The sequence below is a fragment of the Caretta caretta genome, chromosome 2 (assembly GCF_965140235.1).
Source record: "Caretta caretta isolate rCarCar2 chromosome 2, rCarCar1.hap1, whole genome shotgun sequence".
Classification (NCBI taxonomy): domain Eukaryota; kingdom Metazoa; phylum Chordata; order Testudines; family Cheloniidae; genus Caretta; species Caretta caretta.
Genome location: NC_134207.1, coordinates 259,386,667 through 259,412,860, shown reverse-complemented (window position 1 = coordinate 259,412,860; position 26,194 = coordinate 259,386,667). Strand labels below are relative to the sequence as shown.

Here is a 26,194-nt window from a genome sequence, read left to right as displayed (position 1 = left end):
CGCGGTGGCGGCGTGGCCTGGCTCCGCCAGCCACTGGTGCTCCAGACAGCGCGGTAAGGGGGCAGGGGAGTTCAGGGGGGTAGGGGGGTGTGGGCAGGGGTTGGGGTGGTCAGAGGGCGGGGAACAGGGGGGTTAATTGGGGGCAGGGGTCCTGGGGGAGGCAGTCAGGAAGGAGCGGGGGTTGGATGGAGCGGCAGGGGGCAGTCAGGGGACAGGGAGAAGTGGGGGGTTGAGTGGGGGCAGGGGTCCCGGGGGAGGCAGTCAGGAAGGAGGGGGAGGGGTTGGGCGGGTTGGCAGGGGGCAGTCAGGGGCAGGGATTCTGGGGGTGGTAAGGGAGAAGGGCTGGTTGGATAGGGCAGGGGTCCCGGGAGGGGCAGTAAGGAATGAGAGGAGGGGTTGGATGGGGCGGCAGGAGTCTGGGGGCGGTCAGGGGACAGGGAGCAGGGGGGCGGGGGTGTGGATGGAGTAGGGGTCCCAGGGGGACCGTCAGGGAACGGGGGGGTTGGATGGGGCAGGAGTCCGGGGGGGGAGGCAGATAGGAGGTGGGGGCTGGGCCACGACCCCCTTCCCTAACCGGCCCTCCATACAATTTCCGAAACCCGATGCGGCCCTCAGGCCAAAAAGTTTGCCTGCCCCTGGACTAAAGGCTCGTCTACACTTGAAACGCTACAGTTCTCCCATCGGCATAAGTGATCCATCTCCCCGAGAGGTGGTAGCTAGGTCAACGGGAGGTAGTGCTGTCTACACCAGGGGTTAGGGCAGCATAACTACGTTGCTCCGGGGGGGTGGGTTTTTCACACCCCTGAATGATGTAGCTGGATCAACCTAATCTTTTGCTGTAGACCGGGGTGGAGCTAGCATGCTAAAAAGAGCAGTGTAGCCACAACGACGTGTATCTCGGAGAGCGTTGTGCTCTGGTGGTTAGTCCATGCCGCCGGCCACATCCTAAAAATATTGCTTTAGCTCAATGAGAGCTAGCCCATGTACACCTCCCTGAGCTGGAATGACACCTTCGCTGCAGTGTAGACGTCCCCTCGGCCATATCCAGGCGAAGCTGTTGCTTGGATATAAGCGAGAGCAGTCGTCTCGGTCTAGCATCTTGCTGTATCTGTGACTAGAGGAAACAAAAGATGCTCCAGAAGCATCAATAGCTTCAGCAGCCCAGGATAGGTGCTCTTTCGTGCTATCTATTTTTTCCCGTGAACATGACTCTGGAGGTCACTACAGGATTTCCTGGGCATTATTTAGGGATTAAAGAAAGAAGCAATCAAAATCCTTGGGATAGGCTGCACCGCTTGTGGACTGGGTCCTCTATGGACTAGAAGAACAGAAACCCTTTATCCTTTAGATAGGTCCTAAAGAGTGAGAGCTGCGAAGTGGCTTGGGGGCAAGTGGCAAAGCTCACCACTCTTTCTTGCTCTCTACTACTTCGTTATAATGGAGTGTATTCCTCAGACTATGGGATCTTTAATGTGGTGGGTTGGCTGGCAGGGGGCACCACTGGGGCTTGAAGAACATTGGCAGACCAGAGCTCTGGAGGGAGCCCGAGACCACCACAGCCAGACTCTGCGCCCAACCACCCAATGTGACTGAAGTGAACGCAGCAGCTGAGGGATGTGCACTAAGGATCACTGTGTAGCTGGAATACTTAGAGGAGTAGAGTCAAGTCAAGTAGTGGTCAGTTATTAGGCATTAGTTCTACATCTTGATTTTGTATATGAGAAGGAAGCTTCTCCCTCATCTCATCCCCCAAGAGAGGTTGCACCCAATGGGTTTTCATTTACCCCTATGGCATAGGTGTTGCAGGAGCCATTGAGCTGAAGGGGTGGGACTCATGTTTGGGCAGCAAGGCAGGTGGCTGGAGAGGAAAGGACAATTTTAATCTCTGACTGGGGTCTCCATAGGAACCACACTAGAGGAGTTGGCTGAGGAGATAAGCTGAATCAGTCCATCTCCTGGATGGTAGTGCCCAGTCCCCTGGGACTTGATCCATGCCAGGTAGACTATCAACCTCCAAGGGCATGGAGATTGCGTTGCACTAGAAGAATACGGTGGAACGTAGGCAATGAATCTAGGACAATATACTAGGCCTCCCTCAGTGGGGAATATACCAGAGCTCCTCACTTGAGGGCTCAAGTGTGTAATCAAGAGAAGAATTATTTATCCCCCCATTCTTTGGATGTAATCGTTTTCTTCTCCTTAGACTAGTTTTGTGGCCTAGAGATTTACCCCAGAGGAAGCAGCTATGTTTGAGGATTTTGTTTTGTGTGTTGATACTTCCTTTACGAAGATATCTAGAACAATAAGCTGCCCTCAATCGATCTACTGCGCTTTCCCAGGCATCACTGGGCATTGCACCATGGACCGAGGGCGGCAGCCGGACCTCAGCTCGTGGGGGAAGCCAGTACTGACAGGTTATACAGTCTCCTCAATAAAGTAAGTATTTTAAAAAAACAAACAAAAATCAAGCCTCCATTCCCCTTTGTATCACTGGTCCCTAATTGCAGAATTGGACTGCCCCATACCCACAGCACACTGGGTCATGAATATTTGAGTGAAATGGATTTCTGATGTCAATGATACATTGCCCTGCATTGTTCTTCATGTATACTGCAATGCTTTGTGATAGCCTATGTTATATAGGACTTGTCCATTGCAGAGCTATAGATCTGGGGGAATTCTGTGCTATAAAAGAGTATTACGCACCTTGGAAAATGCATCATTTGATTGTGCTGACATTTCCACAGCCTGGCTCAGCAACCAGTGGACAGGACAAAACTTGACAGAGAACAAGGGGGACTTACGGGAGCGCTGCTACTGTGGCCTAGCTAATGGCTAAAGCATTGGGCTAGGACTCAGCCAATATAGGTTCTATTCCCAACTCTGCCACTACTCTGCTTGGAGAACTTGGGCAAGTCATGTCACTGCTCTGTGCCTCAGTTTTCCCCTTCTGTAAAATGGGGATAAATGTGTAAAGCACTTAGCTCTGCTCTTATATAGCACTTTTCACTACTAGATCTCTAAGTATTGTTATTGGTACTTCCCCAAGACCTCATGGAGGCCTCTCTGTGGATATATCATGGAGACTGAGCTCCCGTGGGAGGGTGTAGAATCGAGGACCAGTGCTCACTGTGGTATTGCACTCATCTGGTGCCCTTGGACAGCTAGGCCAAGGGGATATCCCATCAGGCAGCATTAAACGCCCACAGAGCACCCTTGCTGGTAGCAGGCCCCCTGCCAAGGGGAGTAAGGTCCGAGGGAGTCAGGACCCAGCACTGACCTACCTGGCAGTTCCATGGACTGGGCATCTCCAGGATCTGCCAGGGTGGGTGATCCCATTCCCTGTCCACTCTGTGCCTTCTCCAGGGATTGCTTCCTGGGTCCTGCAGCCGGGCAGCCTCAGAGCTCCTCTCCCAGCAGAGACACACACGGTGGCTGCTGCTGGCACTGTCCGCTTGCCCCATTGTATTCTGACCTCCTGCCCTTGAGCTTTATGGGCTGCAGGCCCTCAGGGAGGTTTGGCTGGTTTGTCAGGGGAAAAGTCACAACACTGCTGGGAACACAAATGCAAAAAGTCACATCACTTTTTAGCAAAATAGCCTTCATTCCGCAATAAAGCCAGTTTACTCAAATCCAGCTCACTCTCCCCTCCCCTCCAGCACTGAAGCCAGACAAAGGCAAATGCACAGCGCAGCGAGCAAGAAGAGGCCATTTGTCTGATGCTGCTCTCAGGGTCAAAGGGGGGCGAGGGGGCTGACGCTGCTGAAGTGAGGGGCAGGGGTAAGGAGGAGGAGAAGAATCAAGCCAGCTGACTTTTAAAAATAAACCTCTCAGAGTCCCATGTTTGGCCACGTTACCTCATGACTGTGCTGCCAATTGTCAGCCCCGCAGCACATTCATAGTGCCCCTCGGTTTCAATTGGCTGCTTGAATCAATGATACCAATGGGCCTAAGGGATAGGATACAAGCATCTGGAAAGGAAGCCGACCAGGGCAGCAGCATTTGGGGGAGGGGGGGGGGCTGGATGGAGGAGAGCTGTCTAGTACCTTTCATCTCTGGGGAAACCCTACGGGTTTCAAATGCTCTGGACACCAAGCAGCATTAACATACGCTCCCCTTGCTGCTGGAAGCTCTGACACACAGGATGCCACATAAGGAAGGAGGGGAAATTTAGGCCAAGGACACCAGGGCAAACATCTGCTCTTACAGACAGTGCCCTGGGATGCTTACTGCCCACATGGAGCACTGATGGTTCCATAAGGTCTGATCCAAAAGAGCCAGGCCCAGTGGACTGCATGGAACTCGACTCCTGAAGGCTGGAATTGATCCTACCATGACCAGTGGCTCACGAGTCGCTCCAGTGAAGTCAGTAGGTCCGCACGAGTGCTTAAGTTGTGCCAGGGCTGAGCCACGGCCTCTCTGGGCTTGGCAGTTCGTAGCCCCGGCCCTTCTGGGCTTGGCATGTCAGTTATGAAAGCAAAACGTTTGCTTGAGTCCCGGCACCTCTCCCATTTCAAATTAAGCACTGGTCACGAAAGTTGGGTGAGCGGAGAATTCGGCACTAGAGTCGCAGTATCAGTTGCTGCGGCTGCTAAATCGTCTCCTCCAGTTTACTGCCGGTGAAGGGAAGGTGCCACAGGTTTACTAGTCTGCATAGGGTCACGTTAGTCCCATTGAACATTTTACTGAACAGGATCACAAGAAAAAAAAACTCCTTTCCCACTTGTAGGAACCATTAAATTAACAAAGGACAAGGCTAAGGGCACACTGATCTCCCCGCATGCAGCCGGCTAGACGGCGTTTATTGGTTTGTTTCTGAACAGCAGTAATCTCAGGCCATGCAATCTTTTGACGGAAAGACTACATCTCCCAGCAGGGCATTGCACAAAGCAATTTCTTACTCCCCATCTCCCCTCCCTCTTCCCAGCCAGCTTTTGTCTCTCTGCCTCTATTTCGCTCCCTCCCCCTATAGTGTCTACTACACCACTGAAGCAGCCTTTCCCTGGGTCCACAGAGCAGGCCATAGGAGACAAGGGGATGGAAGAAGAATAGTAAGACCCAGAGATCTGGATTTCATTATCTGTCAAGTGTCAGCTGAGTAGCCAAGCTTTCCTCTGGTTAATACTAAAGGGAAGAGAAATATGCTTGCAGTGGTATTTGCTTGGGTAAGACATTTTCCATTCAGCTTCCTGTGTGTTTGCAGCTTCTGGCTAACAGACACGGGAGGGTGAACACAGAAAGCATCCTCTGTCAGGAAAATAACTTCTGTGTTTTAAGTTAAGGAATGATCTCGTTCCACATCTACTGGGATTTTCTTTCACGTTGACATCGCCATAAGAAAGTTACCAGGGCATGTGGTTAGGCTAGGAAGAGCATCTCTAGAAATACCTTAATGATCTGTGCTCAGCTTTGGGAGGATTTGTCAACTAAAAATTGTGCTGAGCTGAGCTGACGCGGCAAGTTCATTTTGCTGCTTTGCAAACGGGAGAGGACACAAACAACACCGAAGACAGTTTATTCCAAATGAACCCTTGCAGAACTGGCTTGTACTAACACAAGCTGCTTCTATGCCTTAAAACTACAGCTGTGTTGGACAGTTAGATACTCCCGTCAATGTGTCACTGGACATGTATGCACAGTCCAGGCTCTTAATCCTGGTTGTAGCAAACGGTTCAATAGTTTCTGTTACCTGGGTGGATATTATACAGTTGAGTCTTTCAGATTTCAGCATGCTCCTGCATGTCAGGTTCCCAGAAGAACCTGGGTGACCAGATGTAAGTGTAGCTCCAAGCATATCCAACTCTAAAGCTGTACTTTGGATGTGCCGTGCCACTAGTTTTCAGCTCATCTTTATGTCTCCTTTATTGGTTCATAAATTACAAAGCCATGCTGATGATCTATTCTGCCTTCCTGCATAATACATGTGTGACGGGAGTGCTCGCTTACCATTCTGGCGCCTCCTAGTGACCCATCTGGGGATTAGCTACCACAGGGTCTGATGTCCCGTCCTGGTGATCCTCAGCCCATCGTCCCACTCGCTCGCTCCGGGCCTCTCTCTCGCTCACGGAGCTGCGGCGTTTTCCCTTTCACGGCTTAGCCCTTCTGCCAAGTAACACTGAAGTTCCCCCCCTTCTGGGGTGTTATCAAAGTCTCCTTCCAAACTGTCCCCGGCAGTCCCCAAATAGGCTGCCCCCAGTGTGCCACTCCTGCAGTGGCTGGAAGGGGAACCCGGGCCCGCCCTCTGCACTGGGTTCCAATCCAGGAACCCTCGACCTAGCAGTTCAGGGTTTTATTCCCTCAGCCCACACTGCTCCTTCCCTGGACGGCTTCCTACACTGCCTATTCCAGGCTCCTACTTTCCCCCAGAGTATCAGGGAGTGCAACTACAGGCCTTCTCTGCTGCCAATGCCCCGGCTGTACAGATAGAGCCCTGCGCGGATATAAAAACGTGTATTTGCATAAATTGTCCGCGGATATCTACTTACCATGGCCAGGCTGAGGCTCTGAGGCGTCCTGCACCGGAGCCCGATCAGGGAGAGCTGTGGGGACCCCGCGCAGAGTTGTGGCCCCTCCACCCGCCCTCAGCCAGGCAGGGAGCCTGGGGGACGGGGACATGGCCAGGGGCTGCCCTCAGCCCTCTCCTGCACCGCGGGCAGATGGAGGGTCCGCTGCGGCTCCCCACGGCTCGGCTCCATGCTGGCCTAGCCAGGGCGGGGCTGTGACCTGTTGAGCTTTCCGGGGGTCTGCTCGGACCCTCCACCCGGGGCAGGTGGAGGGGCCTAGGCTCTCCACAGCTGCCAGCGTGGCTCTCCAGCTCCGGCCGGGGGCGGTGGGGAGAGGACAGCAGCTGAGAGCTGCAGCCCGGCCACGGTAAGAGCCGGGTTGGTAGCTCTGGGGAACCACAGCGGACCCTCCACCTGCCCTGGGCAGGAGTCCCAAGCACACCCCAGCCCTTGTCCCTGCCCCCCAGACCTCCCACCCAGGACAGGTGGAGGGTCTGCACCATGGTTCCTCACAGCTGCCTGCCTGGTTCTTATCCGCCAAAATGGTACATGGATAGACAGATTTGCAGAGCTTGGATTTACAGATCTCTATTTATAGATGCCCTGCCTGATTCTGCCCAGGTGAGCTTCATCCCCAATTAAGCCTCATTATGTTCCAGCTCCCCACTGGGTGCAGCCTATGGCTAATTGGCCTCTCTTGCCTATATTAACCCCTCCAGGGTCGGTGTGGGGCGCATGCCCCATCACAACATGCCATAGAATGTCACCCTGTGGTCCCTGCATCTAGCCCAACTCGTGATTGAACTAGAGTGTATCTTTTAGAAAGACATCCATCTAATCTTGATTTATAGACTCCAAGTGAGAGTGACATTACTGCAGCCCCTGGTCCAATGGTTAATTACCCGCCCTGAGAAAAAATTTCATCTTATTTTCCAGTTGGTTAAAGCATTGGAGTAAAACGTATTGCAACTCACTGCCGGAATGAAGTCCACGTGCAATCCGACTTTAGAACTTTGGAGGCAGGGCCTTTAACATGAATGCATTAAGCTCTAACGGGCAGGGAATTATTAGGCCCATTTTCCATATGGATAATAAATTGAGCCATAGAGAGAGGGGATGAAACACATCTATACTCAAACAACTAGTCAGCGTGGTAGAATTGGAACTGCAGTCTTGGTTCATCTCTCTTAGTTCCTTCCTCTAGCCATCAGCCAGACAAACACGCTCTGCCTTGAGCAGTATTTATACAGAGCATCTGAAGGTGTGATGGTTGCATAATTCACCCCCCAGGTATTTATCTGCACCCAGCTTTTGTCCTTTCCTTAACTTTACTTTTTTCATATTTATTTTTTGGTGAAGGTATTTAGATGCCTGCATTTTTCTAAGAGGATGAGGACTGATTTTCTTGGAAAATCCCAGACTAAATATAGAACCCAGCACTCAAGGGGAGGAATAAATTAATGGCATGACCCACGACCACTGCTTCCAGAGTGTAAAGTTCCCCACTCTGCTGTTCACACACCATCACCCCGAACACTCCAATGTCCTTCTAGTTGGTGCAATGGCACCAGCACTCCCGTTGCCCGAACGGTGTATTACGTACCTGGCCAGACATTACATTTAGAGAGGGTCTCACTCTCCCCCACACAGACTTTCATTTGTAAATATCTCAAAAGTATTTTTCCCTTCTTACATTTGTAATTTGTGTTTTGAGTATGGTGGGAAAGTAGCTGATCGATAACCCGGGGGGGGGGGGGGGGGCGGAGAGAAAAGAGGGAGGGGGAGAGAGAGAGAGAGATGGATTCCTGCCCACTGAGAACTTGATTCAGATCACCCAGGCCCTGATCAGGCTTCAGAATAGACATCAGATGTTGACTGTGTTTAATCCTTGTCAACCCAGACTGACACAGACACAGAGGCCCACGGGTGCCAACTGCCACAGGTTTCACTGTCTTTTATAAGCAGCTCCTGCCCCAGACCTGACCAACTCACTACACCTAATACTCCATTTTCACAGTATTTATCCATAAAAGATAGCATGTGAGGTCTCTACAGAAAGCTTGTAACTTATTGATGCTCATAATCATTGCGAGATGTGTGGAGGGGTAATATTTAAGGAATAATGTAGCTACATTGAAAATGATGCCGCATGGTCTTGGCGTGAAAGTGAGTCACCAGGGAATTTTAGGTCTTGGTGATGGCCCATGCAAGCTGGAGGGAGCTGTCACCTTTCCCTGGCTAGCCAGTTATGTCAGGTATTGTTCCATTGTCCACCATTGCACCAACCCAAAAGAGCCAGCAGAAAACTGTCAAAAACAAACTCTAAACATGGAAAGCACTTGGCAGTGAAATGGAAGGACAGGGCAATGAGGGGATCTCTGGTGAATAAAGACAAGAGGCTGATTCAGTATATCACAGGGAGGAGGAAGACCCTCTGGACCTATTCACTGAGGAGGTACCTTGATGTGCGGTGGTGTGTCATGCAAGACTGGGCCCTAGCTCCTTGGGAGGCAGCTAATGCTGCAAGAGGCTTTGTGGTGGGAATCTACTTTATTAGACAGAAAAGGTGATTAGTCACAAGCGCAGACCCTAGTTCGTGTTTGATTGTTTTGTTTCTTATGTAACCATTTGTTTCCATTACTTATTTCTGTTTGAATCTCTGTTCTTTCTTCAGTAAATTTCCTTATGTTTTACTATAACTCAAGGGCTGTGTGTGATGCCGGTGTGGTGGTCTAGGGTAAAACTGGTAAACTGAGGTACACTCTGGGAATAGAGGATCTGAGATTTCTATGGGTATCCAGTGGCTGGACACCATAGGGGGACACTTTGAAGGGATTGAGGGATGGGGGTGTAAAGCAAATGCTGGAGAAGAGTGTCTGATAGCCCGGTTGTTTTAGGGAGCTGTCAAGGCTGATTCCCCACTCTGGCATTTTGAGTGCAGAAGGTGGAGGCCCACAAGGATTTTTAAAAAGTAATACTGGCCACTCTAGGCTCGTATTAAACTCCCAAGGTTACAGTTTCTCTCTGACCTTGGATGGGTAGATGCTGCCACTACCCAAATACAACAAACAAACAAACCACCTTTGAAACCAGAAAGGCGCACTTGGAAATTCCTTCCTGTGGGGTACTCTCAAGCCCTTTCACACCCTCCCGGGGAAGAGCTGAGAAAGAAAAATAAAGGAAATCAGCTGTTGCCACCAGCCAATTAAACAACATGCGCAAACCTCTTAGGACACCAAAAATCCAATCCTGTTCTTGAAAAAGGTAAAATTTTATTAAAAACAAAAAGAAAGAAAATACATCTGGAACTTAGGCTTTTGCTAGACTTAAAAAAACCCACTTACAAAATTTCAACATCAAGAATAACCTTCTTGAGGTCCAGCTTAAAGGTTACAAGCAAAACAAAAGCATTTGGGGTTAGCACAGAGGAGTCCACAAGCCAATAAAAAATAAAATAAATAACCCTAATTGCATCTTCCTAGACATTCCCTAATTTACTTACATTTTTGGGGTTTTAGATAAGCAATCTTTAGGTATGATCTGATGGGTTTTCATACCTGGCTTTCAGCTTCTCATAGCATAACTGCTCCCTGTTCAACCTCTTTCCCAGAGAAACACAACAAACAGACAAAGGAGAGTTTTTTCCCAATTTAAAAAAGTTCTAGCCCTCCCATTGGCTCTTTTGATCAAGTGCCCACTCCCTTCCTTTTACCTGTGGGCTTGTTAATCCTTTACAGGTAAAGCAAGTAGAGAACAGCTACTAACAGGGGTTTTATAGCTAACTGGCTGGCCGGGTGTTCATAAAAGGGAGCCACCTCCACACACACACTTCATTTATCACAGGAACGAACACCCAGCTGGCACAGGCAAGACTCCCTCACGCTGCAGGCAGGTGGCAACAAGGTGACACACAAACCCTCGGCGCCCTGAAAAGCGTCAGAACCTCCCATACTAAAATCTGATGGGCTAGGATTTAGGGTGGGATTTTCAACAGCCTTCAGCGCTGGCCTCACTCTGCTCCCAGGGGAGTCAGCGGGAGTTCTCCCAACGACTGCAAGGAGCGCAGAGTAAGGCCAATGCTCAGTGCTTCTGAATATCCCTGTGTAGCGATCATGCCAGGCACCAGCCTTTGAACTAACGCCAGGATTTCCTTTTCTATGCAGTATGTGACTGTGTGGCATGAACACAGAGGAACAAAACAGGAACTGCCCAAGGAAGGACCAGGCCATAAATTAAAGAGAGCAAAGACAATGCTTCCAAGGGTTTGGTTTAACAAACCAACTGCAACTCCCCTTGGCTCAGGGAAAACCGCAAAGGAAGGAAACACACCAGGCTGGGGAAGGAGTGATAGGAAATGATAGGAGTGATGCCAAACTCAGCAGCAAGGATTGGAATAAGCGTGGGCCTGATGTGAGAAGAGTCGTTACCATGGAGAGCTTTCTAGAACCCACCTCACAGAGACTGTACAAATGTCCTGAGTGCGGGAAAAGGTTCAGGAAGACTCCCCTGGAAATCCACATGGGAGAGAGGTCGTTCATGTGTAGTGACTGCAGGAAAGGTTTCATCAAGAAGATAACCCTCACTGGCCAGCCGAGGACCCAGATGGGCAAGAAGCCTTACACGTGTTTGCAGTGAGGAGGCACTTCAGCCAGAAGATCACTGTCATCACCACCAGAAGATCCACTCCCGGGCGGGACCCTACATCTGCACCAACTGCAGGAAGAGCTTCATCACCGACAGAACCGTGGCCACACACAGGAGGAGGTACCCAGGCAAGCAGCTGTTAGTCTGTGCCCAGTGCAGGAAGAGCTTTACCTGGAAGGAGAACTTCACGATGCACCAGAGGAGCCACACAGGCCAGAGGCCCTATGCCTGCAGGGAGCGCTTTGTGCACAAAAAGACCTCTAAGACATACCGGCTGGTCGACCTGCAGGAAACTCCCCCATAAGTGCAGCAGCCAGTGTGGGAAGTGGTTTGTTAAGGTCTCCCTGGCCATGCCCCAGAGGATACACCAGGACGAATAGCCCTACATGTGCCCCAGGTAAAGCGAAAGCTTCACACTTAAGAAGACCCTCAAGGTGCACCCGAGGCTGCCGTGGGAGAGAGGCCACACCAACACATTTCTGGGTATATCAACAGCATCGGTCCCCAGCCGGCTTCTATGTCACCGACGAGAATCCACATAAAAGAGGAGCGGGATGCACATGATGGACAGCAAATAAGCCTCAGTGTGGTGAGGAGTACAGTGCCCCATAGGGCTCAGCTCGATGCAGGTGAGGACCACAGCACTGAGAACAACTTCAGTCCCATCATAGCAGGAATCCACCCAGCAGGAGGCTCCTACGTACACACTGAGCGCGAGGAACGGCTCCAGACTGCTGAAAATCTCGCGGCCCACCAGACAGCTTGCCCAGCAAGGAGGCCACATGAGAGCAGGGACTGCGGAGGTCACTCAGGTCAAGGGGTAGCTTAGCCAATAAGCAGTACACTGGGAAAATCACTGGCCAAGAACGGGGAAGGGCTGGCTCTCAGAGGAAGTCATTTGACCGGGAAGAAAGCCCAGGTGGGGAAGAGGGAGTACCCGTGCACCAGCGTGTGGAGAAGTTCACCTCACCAGGCACACGCTGACCCACAGGCAGGACAGGCCCCATGAAGGCAGCGCCTGCAGCGAAGGCTTCATTGAGAGGCCGCAGCTCATGATACGCCAGCGGATTGAGCGAGACACCCGATTGGTGCAGTGTGTGAGAGAAGAGCTTCATCCAGAAAATGAACACCGTCACCCCAGCACAGCCATGGCCAGGAGAGGCCCTTTGCCTGTCTTCAGTGTGGGAGGGCTGAGGGTACAGAGTGAGGGAAGAGCTTCAGTCAGGAGATGACTCTGATGAGGCATCAGAGGCTCCATGCTAGGACGGAGATTGTTCCTACGCACGGGGCACCAGGGGGAATCTAAAGACGCCCCAGCAGCCCAACAGAGGGGCGAGGCCTCACGTAGCTCTGGCACTTGGGAGAAGCGTCACTCAGAAATCAAGGCTCAACAGGCACCAAAAGGTCCCCACCTGCCGCATCAAGTGGTGATGGCAAAGATCATTGCTGTTGCTTCTGATGTCCGGCAGAGCCCGACTGCTCCAGTGAGATCCCTCGCAGAGGGTAAGGATGGGTTGTAGCAGAGATCTCTGCAATGGACATCCCCCCTTTGGGCTCTCATCAAAGCAGCAAGTTACTCAGTGTGGAATTGCACTGTGTCGTGATTTCCATTGCATATGAACCAAATAACCGAGACCCAGCACAGAACTAGGGACCTCCACAGGGCGTTGATATTTTGTATCTGTGAGGTTCTCCTGAACTCCTATAATAAAATATAACATTTCTCTCAGCATCTGCTGCTTAAATATGGTGTAAATACAATGTAAAATTAACATGGCACACATTCAATGGATTCAAGACTGGCTAACTGATAAGTCTCAAAATGAAATTGTAAATGGTGAATCATCATCAAGTGGGCCTGTTTCCAGTGGGGTCCCGCAGCGATCCGTTTTTGGCCCTACGCTACTTAACATTTTTATCACTGAGCTGGAATTAAGCATAAAATCATCACTGATGAACTTTGCAGAGGATATAAAACTTGTGGGAGTGGTAAATAATGAAAAGTGATCTTGATTGCTTGGTAAACTGGGCACAAGCAAACAGTATGCATTTTAATATGGCTAAATGGACATGTCTCTAGCTAGGAACAACGAATGTAGGCCATCCTTACAGGACAGGGGACTCTCTCCTGGGAAGCAGTGACAATGAAAAAGATTTGGGGGTCATGGTGGATAATCAGCTGAACATGAGCTCCGAGTGCAACATGGTGTTAGTCCTTTTTCTGTTAGGCTGAAGAGCCCATTATTAAATATTTGTTCCCATATAGATACTTATAGACTGTAATCAAATAATCTCTTAACCTTCTCTTTGATAGACTCAAATAACTTAATCACAATAGGGCATGTTTTCTAATCCTTTAAACATGTTTGTGGCTCTTCTCTGAACCCTCTCCAATTTATCAACTTCCTTCTTGAATTGTGGGCACCAGAACTGGACACAATATTCCAGCACCAGCACTGAATACAATATTCCAGCACCAGCACTGAATACAGAAGTGAATTAACCTCTCAACTCCTACTCGAGTTTCCCCTGTTTATGCATCCCGGGATCACATTTTCACAGAATGAAAAGTTCCAAAAAATTTTCAGTTTGGAAGCCTCAAAATGCAACATTTCAGCATTTTCAACTGATACAAATTATCAATTCAGAATATTTAATTTTAAATGGGCATTGTGAAAGGAAACACTGCCATTCATTTTGAAATGCTGTCTCGGAAACCTCAAAAAGTTTAATTGAAAAACATTCATGTTTTCCTGCAGAAAAGTTTGATCTGAACTAAGTCACATTTTGCAAAACATACACACGCTAACACAAAACAAAACCTTTGAAAATGTTTGACCAGCTGCACTTCAAGTTTAGCCCAGGCCTAAGTGTTTTTCTGGATTGGGGCCACATAGGCAAAGCAGTACAAGAAGGAGAAATAGACTGACACAGAAGGAGCCACATGGGCAAGTGGCCATTCTGCATACTGAGGGCTTCTTGAATTCCACCTCTACATCAGCCATTTCTTCCGCCTCTCTCTGGCTGTCCCCTTCTGCATATAACAATCCTAAGAAGTACCAATCCTTCAGGGATCCATCCAAAATACTTGACATTTTAGCTTCTGAGCCATCCATTTAACATCGTGATAGACCCTCCACGTTTTGTTCTGTGGGACTTTGTCTAATCGCACTCCTCAGTAGCCACCGACCGTCTTGGAATCACTTTTGGACAGGAGAAAATCTGTGAATCCCTTTAAAAGAATTGGTTTTTAAGTGATTCCCCCATTCTCACCCCCACCCTCCGGGACATCAGGTTCTCCATCTAAGCACCAACAAGAAGAGGGAGGAATTGGGTCAGGGAAGATTTACATGGATAAGATGGGCGACTTGTCAAGAGTTTGAGGGCGGGACTTAGGAAAAAAGGTGTTCAGTGCGGAGCTATCTCTGCTCCCATCATAGTCAATGGTCAAACTCCCCCTGGTGGCAGAGCTGAGCCGGCACCAAGTGCTTTTGAAAATCCAGCCATAAATATTGAGCAGAAGATCAGTTTGAAGGTTACATTAGTTCTGTGCTCGGAATCAGACTAGAACGAAACAAACCAGAGAGAGGCCGAAGACTAAACTAACAGAATGAGATAAGTACATACACGGAATGAACATGAATGAATGTGTGGAGAGCCCCAGAGCCCGCAGCACGCCTGATTACGTCAATGGGAGCTGCGAGCGCTGAGCACCAGTGGAGATTCTGTTTGAAAGGTTCTGGATCATTCATAACGCTGAGGACAAGAGGAAGACAGCCGAGATACTTACTGGTGCTGGCCAGTTTGCCCCTACAGAACAGCATGAGCCAAATTCTGTCCTCAGATACATGCTTCCATTGAGTGTGTGAGCAGGGTTTGGCACTCAGTAAAATGAAGGAAGATTAAAAACCAGAACACAATAGAAGCATCTGATAGAATCTGTAAACCTCGCAACCACTGGAAATACAGAGTTACAGAAATTAGGGGAGGGGAGGGGAGCAGAGATGCAAAACGGGGTGGAGACAAAGAATGAAAAATAAATCCCGGGGGAAAGGGAAAGCCATCCAGCCCCTGTCCCGCTCCAGATCTGTTTAGAGAGCGACACATTGAAAATCAGAGATGCTTCCATGCCACAAAGTTCTGGCTTTCCTTATAAGGAGGGAGAGCAATTTGTGCCACCCTCCTGCTTGGCCAGTCATGGACATTGCTCAAGCCATGATGTTTAGAGCTGCAAAGGTAATGGCTTCGTGGTTGAGATTCAATGCCAGACTTCCATGGGAAATAGTCGGAGACTCAAAGCCCAGCCACAGAACCAAAATCCCCTGCAGATCAAGGGGCTCGGCAGCCACCCGTCTAGCTTAGGCCCATCTCGCCACATAGAAACGTGGGGGGAAATGTTCAAACTTGCACGCCTAACACCAGGCAATAAATCCATATTCGGGTGCCTAAACAAGCGGCCGAAAGTTCAGAAGTGCTGAGTCCCTACAACTCCCATGAGAGCTGCCGGGCCTCAGCACCTCTGTGAAGCACCCCACTTATTTAGCTCTCCCGCCCCCACAGTTACATAGCAGGTAAACTCTTCAGGGCAGGGCCCATCGTTTTGTCCTGTGTTTGTACAGTGCCTAGCATAACAGGGTCCTATGACTGAGGCTCCCAGATGCTGCCGCAAATGAAGAATAGTAGATGCCTAAATATGGATTTAGGTGCCTACTCTTAGGCATCCTACTTTGACAATTTTGGATACTGTGCTTGATACAGGCCATTGCCCAGGTCCCAGAGGGACTGATTGTGTTGTGGAGTGGCAGCAAGGTTCCTTCTAGACTCCAGTCAACATGCTGAAAGCCTCAAAGCTTCCAGATCCTTCAAAAGGTCTGAGTTTGCTTCCTACTGCCAACCCTGCCTTTGGTTTTCGTTAGTTCATTTTAAGATCCAGGGTGTTATTTTGCTGCAATCTTGGTCAACTCAGCAAGTCCTTATGGACAATCAAAATCAGCCCCTGAGAGCGCAGAGGCTAGTGTTCTGGCAGCTGAGAGCAGAAGAACTTTCAAAGCCACTTTAAAAACTGGTTTGCTGCGAAAGGCGATGTGTTTTGCTCTGTTGTACTGCAGTGTGTTTTAAAAAAAAACCCAGCAGCAGTTCTTTGGGCATGCCGACTGCAGGCAGATTTAGCTTGACCATGCCAAGAAACGCCAGTGTACGGGACATGTGAACCTAATGTATCAGCAGGTGGAGTTCCAAAATGACATATCCCCCATATTATTGAGCAAAGCTCCAAGTGGCTGAGCATTCAAAAATATACCAATGACAGCTCTACTCCCGACATCTCAGACTTCAGGCAGCCACCGTAGGACTGGTCCTGCAGGATGCAGAGCACCTCCTAAAGGGCAGTGAGACCTGCGCAGACCATGCTCAACAGCTTGCAATCCTGGGACCTTACATTGATCCAACCACTGATTCCGGAAGCAAATTCTTCTGACGGCAACATCCTGAGCTGGCCAGGTACAGTGAATCTTGTTATAAGGACAACTTGCTCTGAGCATTAGGAGACAGCCACGTGATTGCTATCCCCACACGCACAAAACAAAGCCTTTCCAGACATGTACAGGGCAAAGTCTCCATCCTGCCAGGGCGAAGCAAATGCTGCCATCTGTTTTAATGCTAAGGCAGGTTCTAATTAGTAGGCCAACAAAGGTGCAGTTATCGTCACCTGCAGCTGAATAGGCTGCATCACCCAAAAGGTGCAACTCATTTTTGACCTTTGATAACATCAAATAATTACTTCTAGTGGGACCCTGACAGCCAAATGTCCCCCGCCCTGATCAGGGTAAGCAAGGAGGAAATGCATCGGGATGAATACGATTTGGGGAAACAAAATATGATCTAGAAGAATGACCATGACAAATGAGAGGTTTCAGAGTAACAGCGTGTTAGTCTGTATTCGCAAAAAGAAAAGGAGGACTTGTGGCACCTTAGAGACTAACCAATTTATTTGAGGCTCATTTTAGCTGCATTCCACTGCAGCACTGGTATATGCTCGGGTCTAAATACTAGTGGCCAGAGCATGGGCTGGTGTTAACCAGTGTTGCTCCATGGAAATCAAAGAGAACCAGCTGATAATCTGGCCCTGGGAGTCCCATTCACTGATGGATGCACAGACCAACATGGGGGCATGCAGCAACCCAAAGCTGGACTACATTCAATGGGACCCCTATCACTGAGTGCACTTTGGCCCATCTCTGCCGGCCACGGTTTCTGTTCTCCACTTCCGCAGCTGAATTGTTTCTGATGCAGCTTTCCATATAAATCATGTTGCTTGGGAAATAAAGGAAAGCATGTATCCTAGGCTGCTGGCGAGGTGGTGTTTGTTTTTCATTAGTGATTCCTACCCCAGCAGCTTTTCATAGGTATTAAACTCACCCCTGCGCCAGGGATCAGCACCAGGCCAAATGCAGCACTTACGTTCTGCTTCAGACCTGGAGAGCCCTTGTGCAGGGTTGAATTTGAGTCACATTGCCCTTATGTAACAACAGCATTACCTTGCATGCATATAGCCTTCTATTCTAGCCTATAGAGGTTCTTCTACAACCCCTATGACCATGGGATCTGAAAGCTTTCTACTGGTGCATTAAGAAATGTGATGTTGGTCATTCTCTTCTCCGGAAGAGAACTGTGTACACAATGGAGTGTTTTGTTATGGCAGGTTTTTAAAGTTCAATTTACATGTGCATCCTGCCCTGTGCTTATGTTAAAGGAGGGAGGTCATTGCACTTGAAGTGGAAGGTGATGAGATTTGGGATGGTCAGTAGTTCCTCCGGGAGTTCGTTCCACAGGCTCCCACCAATCCCCAAGAAAGGTCTGTCTCTGGCACAGAAGAGCTTTATCCTGGGATGGAAAAGTGCCACTGTGCCGGAGGAGCAGAGCCATCAACCAAGGGCCTCATCCTGGAGCTTTATGAGATCTTAGAGAGACAATAAGCCCAGATCATTGAGCACCTTGAAAAGAGGAGAGAAGAGACACTCAGGAGAGGACAGGGAAAGGGGTTGTTAACACACAGAAAAGGGGAACCGAGGGAAGGGGTTTCAAAACAATCTAAACAGAGCAGCTCGGGCAAACCAAAAAGCGACAGTAGGTGGTTAGACAAATCTCCACCAAAACCCCCCTAAAACAAAAGTTAAAAATCCTAGGATGGAGTAGAGTGGGGGAATCTAGAAAGGAGGTGGGGAGGCAAAGGTATCCTAGGTGTGGGAAGCAGGGGAGAGAGATATCTCTGGGGTTCTTTCAGATCTCAGCTTAATTAACAGCCTCACCCTCTGATAATACTTGAATGCTGGGTTTGAAAGAGAGCGAGAGTGTTTTTGAGAGAGAGGGGTCAGGGAGGGGAGGAGATGAGAGAGGGAATCCCCTTATGGGCAACAATTAAAACACTGAAAAATATTCCACCAACTTCCCTAACTCACACACCAGGTAATCCTATATGGGAGGAACAATTAGTTATATTAATAATAAATGTAGTACGTTTAGTGCATGTATTTTACACATAAGGCATATTATGTATCGTTTTGGAGGGATGGAATGAAAATTGCCTGTGTGTGTATATGTATATAGAACTGGTTAGAAAATGGCTTCTCTCTTTCTCCCCCCTTTGGCATAATTTTGACTTTTCATTGAAAAAACAAAACCATGAAAACCACAAGAAAGGAAAGTTCGGTGGTAAGATTGTTGACCAGCCCAAATTTCTCTCACACACATTTGCAATCTGTACCCCCAAAATCTTCTCCCACGCCAATGTCATTGACAGCTGTGTCCTTACTGAGAGCTTTCAGATACTGACACATACCCACACAGTAACACTTTCTTAACTAGTCACTGTAATGAACTGTGCAGCAATTTATTATGTGCAACCTAGTACTTCCATTGTGCACCTGTACTATGTGCTGCTAAGATTTGCAGAGGGGCAATTGTTTTCTTGTTGTGCTGGGACTCCCTGCCTGGATACACCACCGTGCCTTGCTTTCCCTTCTTTGAGGAAAGCCAACTCCACACAGTGGCTGCATGTCAAATGAGCAGCTCCCCTCCCAGGGTCATGCCTGCCATACAGAGCATTCATCCTCCACCCTCGCATCCGCGCTCTCCCTGAGACTTCGCAACCTCCGGAATTCACCAGCTCGTCCCACCAGACTGATCTCTCTTCCCTGGCTCATCACAACCCCCTTGGATATCCCTGTCCTCACACCAAAGCCTCTACTATTACGGCTTTCCCTGCCAGTTCATCTTTCTACTGCCCTGCAGTGCAGCACCTCCCTCCCCTGCTTTAGCTAGTCCCCACTGACAGGCCCCTGGCCCCTCCTGAATGCCCTCCCACTGATTGCAGCCAGCTGAGGCTCTTCTGAGGCCAAAAGTATTAACTCGTTCCTGCCAGGCTAGGGATGGGGTCTGCACACCCCGGCAGGCACAAAGAGCCTGTAAATTGTGTCTCTGCATTTGCAGATCACACTAACTTGCAAGCTTGCTGACCAGCTCTGCCCTCCAAGCTGACAACAAGAAGAACAAACATTCTGTCACAAGCTAGGAGTGTTAGTCCCAATCAGGAGCTACACTGTTTCTGATGAACCTCCCTGATGATGAAAGAGCAGGTAGCCCTAACAGCAGCAGCATACGAATTAAGGAGGAGATGGAAAATAAAGTTTGTGGGCGTGATTAAGTAGCTGGACCAGGACTTTGTTTATTATATTACACAGTGTGGTGCATCTCATCTTCAACCACACTGTGTAATATAATAAACAAAGTCCTGGTCCAGCTACTTAATCATGCCCACAAACTTGGTGGTATAGGTCAACCACATGTGGTATAGGTCAACCACATGAAGCCTGACCAACTCCTCCACCTCTCTGCCTTGCCACATGCCATGAAACCAGAGGAAAGGAAAGTATTCCTGGAAAAATTTCTCCCTAAGGCTCTGCAGCAGTTGCTCTTTATTCTCCTTAATTACAGCTCCAGGGACACTGCTTCCCTGGAGGTCATGCTAAATGTTCCACCCAAGGGAGTAAAAAGCTCTATTCAAAGCAGGCAGCTCATTTTAAAAAGCAACATTAGTCATTGTTTGCTGCTCACTCAGGAGGACTACAACTCCCAGCAAGGCACTGCAAATCCCCTAGAAGAGGAGCTGTGCAGCTAATGCACCAGTGCCCAGGGTTAGCTAATGTTGATTGCATCTTCAGGAGAACTGATGGGGCTGGCAATGCCAGGGTACCTAGGCTCTGCCCATATGCCAGCTGGTTTCCAAATCCACCAGGATTTTCCAGCCTCTTTCTCTCTCCCTGCTCTGCTGGCTTTGTTTCTCTGCCTTGTGTTTTACCCTTTCCCCGGTAGCTTTTAAAGCCTGGACACAGACTTCCTGTGAGTCAGCACAGCAGACATTTGGAGGAGAATAACTGATGGGCAGAGCCACAGTGTGTTTGTGTGACAAAAAGCGAGAGGTCTGGACTCTGCGTTAGTTGCCAAGTTACCTCTGATGGAAAAATCCTCATCTGGCTAATGCTTAGAGAACAAAAGGTAAATGCCTGAAGGGGATGTTTTCCCACAGCTAAGATAGCATCGATGAATGTCTTTTGTGTCTGTATATGGGCCAAGTTTCATCACTAGAGACTGAATAAACTAGAAAGAAGTGAAAAATTGTTTGATACATGGAAATATTTCATGAAAATTTCTGATCAACTTCATATTATACGTCTAGCAGTTACTGATGTTAAATCTCCCTCTTTGATCAGAATCAGATATGTATTCTTTTGGGTGCCACCTGCTTGTTTCTTTAAACGCAAGCACTGGGGACAATATTTTCACAGCTGATGAAGTTACAAGGTATCCAGGGATATTTGCTGATGAGCAGAATGGGACCAAAATCTTTTATGTTTTAAGGTCCTTTTATTTAACAGCTGACACGTCAAAGTTGCTCCTTGTCAAAGAAAATAATCGTCTGTGTTTAATTTTAAAAACTGTATGAAAATAATGAGCCCAAACTGCCTTGATGAGGCCATGTGGTGCGGCTCATATCCTGGTTGTGTGCACGCAGGTGGGTGTGTGAGTGTATTTTCCTTAGATCATCAATTAGTTAGTTACCTGATGTAAGGGGTTTATCTACATGGGAAATTGACCAGAAGTATAGCTGTATAATTATGTATATTACACCAGCTTAATGTCACTTTTATTCCAGAATAGGAGTGTTCACAAAAGGAGTTATACTGACCTAGCTATAATTCTGCTGGTCAATTTCCCCAGGTAAACAAGTCTTTAAAGTTTAGCATATGCTTTGCTGAATCAGGGCCATATAGACTACGAACATTGGTTATATCTGTGAAAATGTCAGTGAGGCAAAGTGTTTGCAGGTGTTTGGATTTTAAAGCAAGAATCCATTTTTATGCCGGCATCACAATACGTTGTTGTGCTGTAAGTCGTCCTCATGTTGCATTAATTATTACCGATTGTCATTCTCATCAGCTCTCTTCTGCAGCTGTCATCAAGTTGTCCCTTCAGGCCTGGATCCTGAAATCACTGGGGCTACTCATGGGAATAAAGTTAAGACCAGCCATGTGTATTTGCAGGACTGGGTCCTAACTCTTCACCCACAAACTTCACTATGGCCAAGGACTGCTGCCTCATGTAAAAGCAGAGCAGTATCCTTTTAAGCTGTGTGTGAACCCTCCAGTGGCGCTGACTGTGTTCTTGGTATTAGAAGCTGCCAGAAACAGCCATGTGTACGTAGCCACGCCTGGCATATTTAGTAAAAATAGTTATATTGGCCCTTGTGGTGCCTTCATGCTGTTGTTGTGTACAGAGCAAAGGACACAGCGAGCATCCAGTGCAGTGCAAATCTATGTTATAGCAGCTGCCACTGGTTCCTAGAGGCCAGATGCAGCCAGGAATCAGCAAGGAACAGGGCACCCAGGCCACTCCGTCTTTCCTCTGGCCATGCCTCCGTACTGGCCTGGATGTATTGGAGCCATCCTCCCTTGTCCGGCTACAGAATGCATCAGAGGTGCAGTGCAAAGTGGCCTCACCACACCTTAGGGGCTGGCCATGCACGATCCTGTTTAAGTGCCCATATGCACTGCACCGCACTTCACTGCACTGTGTTCTAACATAGGCATTTCTTGGTTCTGTCGCAGTGTTAGGGAACAGTGTTTTAGTCCATAGGCAGATCAAGCCTAATTTAAAGCACTTTCCCTTCAAATAGGTTTCAAAGTAGCAACCGTGTTAGTCTGTATCCGCAAAAAGAAAAGGAGGACTTGTGGCACCTTAGAGACTAACAAATTTATTTGAGCATAAGCTTTCGAGCTACAGCTCACTTCATCGGATGCATGCAGTGGAAAATACAGTGGGGAGATTTATATACACAGAGAACATGAAACAGTGGGTGTTACCATACACACTGTAACCTGAGTGATCAGGTAAGGTGAGCTATGACTAGCAGGAAAGTAGGGGTGGGAAGGGGGGAACCTTTTGTAGTGATAATCAAGGTGGGCCATTTCCAGCAGTTGACAAGAACGTGTGAACCATGGGGAATTAGTTTTACTTTGTGTAATGACCCATCCACTCCCAGTCTTTATTCAAGCCTAAGTTAATTGTATCCAGTTTGCAAATTAATTCCAATTCAGCAGTCCCTCATTGGAGTCTATTTTTGAAGTTTTTTTGTTGAAGAATTGCCACTTTTAGGTCTGTAATCGAGTGACCAAAGAGACTGAAGTGTTCTCCGACTGGTTTTTGAATGTTATAATTCTTGACGTCTGATTTGTGTCCATTTATTCTTTTACGTAGAGACTGTCCAGTTTGGCCAAGGTACATGGCAGAGGGGCATTGCTGGCTCATAATGGCATATATCACATTGGTAGATGTGCAGGTGAATGAGCCTCTGTCAGACATGTTTTCCCCATGTTTATTCCCTTCCCTCCACCCCCCACTGTTCCTCACACGTTCTTGTCAACTGCTGGAAATGGCCCACCTTGATTATCACTACAAAAGCCCCCCCTCTGCTAATAGCTCACCTTACCTGATCACTCTCGTTACAGTGTGTATGGTAACACCCACTGTATTTTCCACTGCATGCATCCAACAAAGTGAACTGTAGCTCACGAAAGTTTATGCTCAAATAAATTTGTTAGTCTCTAGGGTGCCACAAGTCCTCCTTTTCTTTTTCCCTTCAAATAGTTAGTCAACCCTATTTCCACTCCACTGAAACACAGATGGGCTAGTGGCCATTTCTTTCTGTAGTGCAACAAGACCCTAAAAGTCAATGGGCCGAATTCATCCTTGATGTGAGTTTAGCTTTAACCATTTCCAAAGGATGCGATTTAAAATGGGTGAACAAGAAAGATTGCACAGTTGCTTTTTGGCGTGAGTAAGTGGTCGCACACTTCCATGTGTACAAGAGTTTGTGCTAGAGAGAGGAAAGAAACTGGATGTGGCAGAGTCTGTTACAGCCTCTCATCCTGCTCTCATCAGATCAGCAGGTCAGAGCAGGAGCAGCAAGGAATGGAAACAAGCTGTGAAAACAAGCAGCCCCAACACCTGAAAATAAAATAAAAGACAAAGCTTTATTGTAATAATGATGGGTAATATCCTTGTTTGAATGGGAAGTAGGGAAAGGGGAAGGCTGGTGGCTAGGCCAAAGGCAATAGAAGCTGCTCTCTCTGCGGCTGATTCTGGACTCAAATCAATTTCGCATCAGTGTAACTCCAGGACCTTCTTTGGAGTTACTCCTGATTTCTGCTGGTGGAAGTGAATCAGAATCAGGGACTTTTTCTTCACTAGTAAACACTGATGTTGTGGCAGAGGACTTTGGACCTGTGGTTACAGTAATGGGCTGTGGTTCCAGCCTCTGCTCCCAGTTCTGCCACACACTAGCTGTGTGACTCGTGACTCTGCTGAAGCCAACCCCCATTAACTTCAGAAGGGCCAGGATTTCATCCTTCAATCTCTCTGTGCCTCCGTTCTCTGTCTGCCACATAGGGGTGGTGATATTGCTTTTCTCCCACCCTCTGTCTGTGTTGTCTAGCTCACAGGTGGGGAGCAGAGGTAGCGGGAGCATAGATTAACTGCCATGGTCACAAGCAAGCCAGTGGCCAAGATGGCCCCCAAGGACCAGAAGTTCTGAGACTTATTCCCCCGGTCTAAGCTTTACATAACAATGCCCCCAGCTCCTGGGCTTCAACTTAGCTGTGATCATTCCAAGATTTTCTCCAAAATTAACAGCCATGACTATGGCTTTACTTCTGTCATCAGCCTCTGAACTAATGCCTGATTGTATTTTATTGTTCATCCAGCAGATGAAAGCCCAACGGTTTCAAATAAGGAGAAGCGTCCAGAGGAGTGGACTAAAAACGGGAGCCCCCTCAGGAAACAAAATGAGGAAGGAGAAGTGGGAGCACGCCGATGCGAGGTAGAAATCTTCATGAGTCAGGATAAAGCAAAGAAAGAGCAAAACGAAGCCGGAAACAGATGTGACATACCCACTCCCTGCGAACAAAGCTTCCATAACAGCCCAGCGGCCTGGTCCATCAGGGCAGCCTGGGAGCAGAGCAGCATTACAATGGAAATCCTTAAATTAGACGCACCACAGAGACTGGGGCCATGCAGCGAATATGGGGAAAGCATTGATCAGATGGTAGATCTGACAGCCCACTGGAGAGCCCAGCATGGCAAGGGTGATGGAGATGAGAAAAGCTTCAGCACCATGGGGAGCCACGTAGGTACCACACAGCCGGGAGAGAGAGCACATGAGTATGCCAAATGTGGGAAACGCTTTGTTAAGAAGGGGAATCTCACAGCCCATCGGAGACCTCACAGGAGACAGGGCCCTGAGGTACCCAATGGGTGTCAGGGAAATACAACAGCAACAGGAGATCTCACAGCCCATCAGAGACCTCTCAGGAGACAAGGCTCACAGGAACCCAACAGGTGTGAGAGAGATCTGACAGGAGATCTCATAAGACACAAGACAAGCACCGCAGAAGCGGAACCATCCCCCAGCCTGGAAGTCGAGGAAAGCCACCAGGGAGCACTCTCCGCCCCAAGGGGAGGCCTGAGGAGAAAGCGGACTCACACGTGCTCTGAATGTGGGAAGAAGTTCAGCAAGAAAGGCAACCTCACCAAGCATCAGCGCACCCACCGGGACGAGCGGCCATTCAAGTGTGGCCAATGCCAGAAGTGCTTCTTCGTGAGGTCCCAGCTTGTCCAGCACGAGAGGATCCACACAGGGGAGCGGCCGTACAAGTGCGCCGAGTGCGGCAAATGCTTCACCCAGAAGTCCAACATCATCATTCACCAGAGGATCCACACAGGGGAGCGGCCCTTTAAATGCACTGACTGCGGGAAGAGCTTCATCGACAAGTCGCAGCTCATCACACACCGCCGGACCCACACGGGGGAGCGGCCCTTCACATGCAGCGAGTGCGGGAAGGGGTTCCGGCAGAAGATCACCCTGATCACGCACCAGAGAATCCACACAAGGGAGGAGCCCTACACCTGTCCTCAGTGCAGCAAGAGCTTCAGTCAGAAGGCCAACCTCATGAGGCACCAGCTGATCCACACGCGGGAGGGGCCGTACATATGCACGGAGTGCGGAGAAAGCTACAGTGCCATCGGGCACCTGAAGAGGCACCAGCTGATCCATGCCGGGGAAAGGTCCCACGTCTGCACCAAATGCGGGAAGAACTTCACCCGCAAATCAAGCCTCAAAAGGCACCAAGAGATCCATGCCAACGACAGGCCGTATGTGGTGGTGGCAGCAGAAAACCTCACCGTGGTCTATGAGATAATGCAGGTCCCGCTCTAGCACTAGGGGTGGGGTGGGGGATGTTGAATTGCAATGCAGATTTCCTGTGTCACCTGTAGGAGGTGCCCAGAAGCTCCCCTGGGGCTGCTCTCTCTCTCCAGCTTCCATGGAGTCTAAAATACCTGAAAATCCAGCAGAGGACAAAGAGCATGGGCTGGGTCCTTGCCGCTGTTTTAATTTGTTTTTGCTTGCACGGTAATAAAATCTAATAGGACCTCAA

General features: G+C 48.8%; 1 protein-coding gene across 3 annotated transcripts; it reads left to right on the top strand.

Moving 5' to 3' along the window:
* The first annotated feature begins 531 nt into the window (after positions 1-531).
* Positions 532-26,194, top strand: LOC125631174 (uncharacterized). 3 transcript variants are annotated; one of them, XM_048837457.2, is made up of 2 exons: positions 532-2,436; positions 24,464-26,194. In XM_048837457.2, exon 2 carries the CDS (start codon positions 24,592-24,594, stop codon positions 25,972-25,974), a length of 1,383 nt encoding a protein of 460 aa, XP_048693414.2. In that variant the 5' UTR covers positions 532-2,436; positions 24,464-24,591; the 3' UTR covers positions 25,975-26,194. The 3 variants fall into 3 exon arrangements, with proteins under 3 accessions (XP_048693414.2, XP_048693416.2, XP_048693413.2); XM_048837459.2 differs by lacking the exon at positions 532-2,436 and adding an exon at positions 20,407-20,699 and having other exon boundaries at positions 24,467-26,194; XM_048837456.2 differs by lacking the exon at positions 532-2,436 and adding an exon at positions 20,407-20,699.

What these genes read in the sequence shown, in the direction of transcription:
- LOC125631174 (XM_048837457.2), top strand. Translation starts at nt 24,592, where the DNA reads ATGAGTCAGGATAAAGCAAAGAAAGAGCAAAACGAAGCCGGAAACAGA.